Genomic DNA, 6,669 nt, shown 5'->3' on the forward strand with positions numbered 1-6,669 from the left:
AAATGTCTAGTCTTTGAATCGAGTCAAAAATTTTAAAAGTAGAAGAGCCAAAGTCCAAAAGCATCTTCTCTTTTCCAAATTGCATGTGAAATCACAAGCTAAAGAACCACACGATCTGGAAAGCTTGCATACCCAGCTAAGCTAGCGAGATTTGAACCTAAACCCACTTTTTGAATTTTGATTACATTGAGCAGAGGCTAATCACTGATTAGAGATACCATTTTGACATTAGTGGCCTAGCAACAATGATTTGTGTAAATAGTACCGTACAAAAGAGAGAGTGATCTGTGAAGGATGCCACCAAAGCCGACGAGAGAGATCCCATTGAGATCCAAATAGATTCAAGTTAGTGTCACATTATGACGTTAATGTTCTGTAAAGACTCGTATATATAGATCTCCCAATTTTTCAATATGATATAGTGAGACTCCTGTTCTCTCATAGGTGTTAAACGTACATCTTTATATGAACGTTATGTGCTGAAAAAGATATAGCAGCGTATATATATTTTTTTTAAATGGAGAAAACCACATAAAAAACGATTAAGGATCATACATACATTGATAGTAACTTAAAAAAAGACTACGGTGTATGTGATATATGGATTCAAATTCAAGTTTGATCTAAGCCATAAGGACGAACGCACAATTTGGTCTCTCACCGCCAAGTTTTTCATAAAAGAGACAACATGGTCAAATGTGCACTTTGCCACAAAAATAAAATAATTTGAAGCATCTCTCCTTTTTAATTGCTATTTTTTGTGGGAAAGTAACCCCTTCCCAATTCCTAAGTAGTACTTTCACGCTTCCTCTGACGGGACGTGGTTGAATAAAACCTGGAAAGCTGGCTTATGCAGCTAATCCAAGCTAAGCTAAGAAGCCTAAGGTTGCTATGCTGAATCTAAATCCAAATCCAAAACCCACCAGCTGTTTAATCTCATGTGACCACTATTTCTCATCACATGACTTTTATAAAACTAGTACCAGAGGGATTGTGGGGTGCGTCAGAGGAATAAAATTGTTAAATTAGCATTCACATGATCAGCCGCTTCCTAGCAATTGCATATCTCTCGGTAGTAATCATAGAAGAGAGAAGTTTAGTTCTCACAGAGCTTTCAACTCTAGTTCCCTTGTTCCAGAATGGGGCCTCAGGATTATTTTTACTCTTTTACCCTGTGTAAAATTTTGGAAGATATTGTTCATGATTGAAGTTAGCAACTTTTTAGGAGGTTAAATAGCCAAAAAAAGTTGGCCAAGAGGGTCTATCTACAAACTATAGGCATGGTAAGCTCAAAACAATGATACTACACGGGGTCTGCACGCACTTTTTTCCAATGGTTTCCGATTCCTTTGTTTGTTTCACCAAAAAAAAATTTAAGAAATATTTCCTTAAAATTGGGGGAAACCACTTTTTGGATGGAAACCAATTCCTCTCAAAATGTGAGGAAATGAGCTGGAAAAAGTTGGTTAGTAATTAAATAATGAGATGATACGGGAAGTTGGTAAAATATAATAATTAAATAATGATAGAAAGGTTTCCAGCTCAAATGTTTTCTTATTTTTGGTTTTTGAACTAGACAAGAGAACGAGATAGAAAATATTTCCTCCCTATGTTCCCGTGCCGAAACAAATGATGAAATTCTTTTTCCTATACGCACATGGAAAGGGGGTGGAAATAAGTTTTGCTACTACTCGGTTTCCTATATTTTTCGGATATTGACGCAGCGCGGAAGTTGTAACATCGGAATCCACCAAGGGTGTTCTCTGAATCCACAAAAAACGATCTTCGAATCCACGAAGAACTTCGAATCCACGAAGAAAATATTGAAAAGAGAAATTTTATTGATGAAAAGTTATGCCTCTAGGGCTTACAAGTTACAAGACTCTTCTTAAATAGAAAAGAAACAAGACTCCTTCAAGGACTCTAATTCCTACAAGGACTCTCAACTTACCAAAAATGGTAAAGAATTCCTAAAACATCAAAACTCCTAAAAAGACTCCTTATGATTAGGAAAGTCCTCCAGTCAAATCTGAGATCAAATCGGATTTGTTTCCTAAACAAAACAGACTCCTAAAATATTACTAAAAATAATAAAAAAACAGACAAAAATACAAATATCTCTCAAACCGTAAGGAATTTGGCGAAACTGAGAACGCAAACCGAACCCAAAGGGGTGGGTTTGGATGGCTCCGTCTCGTCGAGAAAGTCGATTTTCATATATAATTCGTCCAATTCCGACGTACGGTTTGAAAGTTACGGTCGTTTCTTCGAAACAAGTTATTTTCTTCGACTATGCCCGCATTTAAGCTTACGATTGTCCCACTTTGATATAAACGTATCTGCTAAGTGTTCTACATCAGATATGAAACAAACACACCCTTAAGCCAAGATAAAATACTTGCTCTCTGATATGCAGAAAGTGTTTGTTAGGGAGAAAATTTTCTTTTTGATGAGATATTGAACTCAGCATGCATCCGACATCACTGAATTTTTTACACATACTAGTTACATATTAAGGCCGTTACAGTGGATGAAGATCACGTTATATGAAAAAAAAACATGAAATGGGAATATGATGATTCTATATCATACACAAGATGTATATATTATGACTTTGTTTACTCTCATGGGTAGAGCATTGCTTTGGTCTACTGTCTCTGTTGACTGATAATTTTATGCACTCTTCATTCTCATTCCTTGCATTAAAAGTTCAAAGAGTGAACATAATCTTCCTCTCAGTAGAATGTGCAGATATATATATATATATATGAAAACCACGTGCGCACGGGTCATATGCTGCTCAGATAAGAGATTAATCTGATCCCGAGATCACGTGTTCTTACTCGCATCTCTCTTTACTCCACAACTCCTCCAATCTTAAAAATCTTCGACGAGCCTTTTACCTTACCTACGAATTTGTCTCATTAATGTCATATTTATATATAGAAAACTACTCTCTTACCTTTTCACTTCATCAAGCAATCATGAGAAGCGTTCCAAGAGCTCTTTGTGTTCTAACTACTATTCTTCTTCTTCTTCTTAACGTTCTATTTAGCAATCCATTACCACCTCGGTCTCTCGAAAGAAAGCTTCTCAGAGGAACGGTGCAACAAAAAAGAATCTCGGAGGATCGAGCATCGAAAACAGCAGCAGAGAATGAGAAAGCTCTAAACGCAAGCTTGAAGAAGATGCCACCAAGCAAATCGAATCCGTCGCATAACTAGTACGTGCATGTCTCAGAAGGAGAAGAAAATTTTTTTCTTCTCCGATAATTTTGTAAGAGTACGTTTTCACTTTTCATAGTACTGGTTCCTTTTCTTTGTAGAATTTAGTTTGAAGATTGAAGCCTTTTGGCTCTTGCTTGTAACTTTATGTTAGTGTATACGGAGGAGGGGATCATTTTTCAGATGTTCACGCTATAGTTTGATGTAAATGTATATTTCCTTTTGAGATCGCATGACATGCCAACTGAATTGTCCTGACATTTTTGATGTTATAGCTATGTTGATTGGATTTGTAGTATGAGTTCTGCTTTGACCCGCAATAATTTCTATTTCCAGACATCACAATGGAATATATTTTTTATCGTTTCGGTTAATTAAAAGAGAATCAAGAAAATTGCTCAGATATAACTTTTTCCCATTTATTTAAGTAATAGTGATACTGAATACCACTATATTTTGTTCATTACAACGGAGCGAAGTCTATTTAATAAAATTAAAACAATATCACAAAAATTACCTTGATTTCCCTCTCCAATAAACCAGTTTCATAAAATCATATAATAGATGGAGCATAATTATTGCCAAGTACTAATTGCTTAACTAATTAAAAAAATCAGACAGACAATATTCAAGGGAACATTTCTCTTTGGCCGTTATAGTTTTCATGGTCCATATTTTTTTTTTAGAGAAAAACTAGGGATATTCCTGTTCATTAAAATCAAAAGTATGTTTACAAAAGCATGATACGAACTGTATCCATAAAGATTAGTGGATAGAAGAAAGTAATTTCTCCATAAATAGATTTATTTCTTGATGTCCATAAGCTCCAACACACTGCAGTGAAAATTGATCTCCATAAAACCCCATCAGAGTAACGAAGAGATTCAACAGACTTGAGGAGTTCGTATAAAGATGTTGGCCACATGAAAGGGAGGTATGAGTCACAAAAGTGTTTCCATACTGGTTTGGTAAAACTGCATTCAAAGAATAAGTGATCACAAGTTTTCATGGTCCATATTAATTGACTAGCTACCTTGTTATAATTCTTTTTTATCACGTAACCTCCCATTATTTATTTATTTTGCAAATTTCTGAGTTAACGCTGGTCGGTAAATTGAAATATAATTGCATGAGGTAATTAGATTAGAAGTCATGAGGCTCTCTCGACTTGTATGCACTTCACTAGATATTCATAGGCAGTTGAGCATGTGCTCGTAAAGTTCAGAGAACATGATGCCTGTCATATCTTAAGAAAAAGTTCACTAAAAAAAATACAAATGGGCAGTCAGAGATCTGATCTCACATCCGATATGCTGAAGAGTTCAACACCCTTTATTCTGAGATTTCGAAGCTGCGGATGAGAGCATTCAAGCGTTAGTTGTTCTTATGAGACGGAACAATAATTGAAAATTAAAAAGATTATACAGATCAATTCCAGAGTCATGCTACTCAGGATTAGGGGTGAACCAAGCACTTGTTAAGGCAGCATCTGTTTAGTCCCATATTGAGTAAATATGAATTGCCTAAATATGAAGTCGGCGAGGGTTTATTATAGTAACGAGCATTCTCAGGGGTGAGTTCTTCTGCGTCGCTGACGCTAAGATGAAGACATTGTGTGTGACTTGAGGATTCACATTTGCTAACCCTATTGTTCTCATCAATCTCAATGGTGGGATTCTACTACCGAGAGAGGTATACTCTCTTTCCTTGTCTTCTTCATTAATCTGGTTATACAAAATTTTTTGCTATGATCAAAGAGTATATAAGATCTTTTATATTGCAAAACGTTTTATACAGACCTAAAATCAAAGGGTGCCTTCACAAAAGGATATATCTATGTACATGTTACCATTGATCTTGCGGTAAGAGACAACGAGTCTATGTTATCGTATATTGTACATGTTTAGCATATATCTAGCCTGTACAAGGAAGGAGATGTTCGAGTTGATCCCAGTAAACATGGAACAAATTTGTATAGGGTTTGGAAAGTAAGAATTGACATCATTTGAAGGCGGTACTCTTTATGAGAAAATCGACAATCTGCAACTCTGAAGATTCAAACGGCAGAGAAATAAGCGCAAAGCGAGCAACAGTCTTCTTTGTGCTTGGTATGCCATTGAAACATTGTGTTGGTGCCGACAAGACTATGCATGATACGCGTGCAAGAAAAGAGGTTAACGAGAATGCGTGGAAGAGGAGGCTGACAACAAAGCAAGTGAAAGGAGAATGTTAACAAGACTGCAAGCGCAAAGAGGAAGCGGTAACGTCCATGATCAAAGATGAAATCAGAACAGAAGTAGACATCGGTGAACGAGTTTGGAAATGGCAGTTTGGACTGGGGTCCCTTTGAGATCAAAGACGGAGAACGCCGAAGTTGTGAAATTCACAAGAATTTGACATAGTTTTTGTCAAACATATTTTACGGTGCATGAGAGGCTTCCTACCCTGTATTCGATACGGAGTTTAACTATCCTCAAATATGCTTCAATGGTAATAGCAAAACTGTAAAACAAACAAAAGGCAAATAATAATAATAATAATAATACTTTATCTAAATTTTACTTTGCTGTATACCGCCACCAAAAAATGGTTTGACCAACTTTCCAGTAATAAAAATGCTTACTCTACAGTATTAGATCATACATAGGATGTCACATTAGCATCCTTCCGCAGTTGATAACCCCTTTTCCTGAGGAAACCTGAGTATGTGTAAAAGATGAAGAACTCCAATTGTACATGTGATAAAACCCTAATCTCTCTACCCACCAAGCCTACTTGAACTCAGGTGCTTGCTGATCTTGGTTTGCCTGCAATCTATCTATTTATCACATTAACTTTTAACAGATTAAATGACAAAAACTAATAATATACACATTAACACAGGTAATCAGATTCATCCTAATTAAGACCCTTCACTAACCCCAAAGCTCATTGCCTTGGTCCCAGTGGACCTGACTGTGGCTGCCCGTAGAACCCGTTCCCTTGACACTGGAAAAACCCCGGAGCTGAATTCTGCTGCTGTTGTTGCTGCTGAGGTGGAGGAAGCGGAGGCAAAGGTGGAGGTGGAGGTGGCAAACTACCGGGTCTTACCAAACCCATTGAAGAAGGCAGAGGAGGCCGCGGTGGAAGAGGAGGATTGCCTGGAAATCCATAAGGCATCACTCCTACAGTTGCTCCACTCGTATGCACAAATTGCTGACTGGGTGTCGGTGGCAATGGCTGCAGAGGCGGTGGAAAGGGTGGCAGAGGAGGCATCGATAAAGGAACAGATCCCATTTGCTGCTGGCCAAAATATGAGTTCCCGAGATCAGAGATTGGCATTGGTTTATCAAGTTTGGGCCTTTTGTCGACAGGAAACATTGGTGGGCTACCCGCGGTGCTGACAGAGCTCAGACTGCCATTTTTTGACGCAGCTTCTTCAGCAGCGAGAGAGGATAGGAGAGAG

General features: G+C 37.4%; 1 protein-coding gene across 1 annotated transcript in view; it reads right to left on the reverse strand.

Annotated features, from left to right (window-relative positions):
• LOC109830698 (regulation of nuclear pre-mRNA domain-containing protein 1B-like) overlaps positions 5,812-6,669 on the reverse strand; it is a 27,717-nt gene continuing 26,859 nt past the window's right edge. The window contains exon 8 of the mRNA XM_020398056.1: positions 5,812-6,669. This exon is cut by the window's right edge and continues 257 nt beyond it. Within this exon, the coding sequence (XP_020253645.1) occupies positions 6,153-6,669 (517 nt within the window). The 3' untranslated portion in view covers positions 5,812-6,152.

Source organism: Asparagus officinalis, chromosome 2 (genome assembly GCF_001876935.1).
Source record: "Asparagus officinalis chromosome 2, Aspof.V1, whole genome shotgun sequence".
Lineage (NCBI taxonomy): Eukaryota > Viridiplantae > Streptophyta > Magnoliopsida > Asparagales > Asparagaceae > Asparagus > Asparagus officinalis.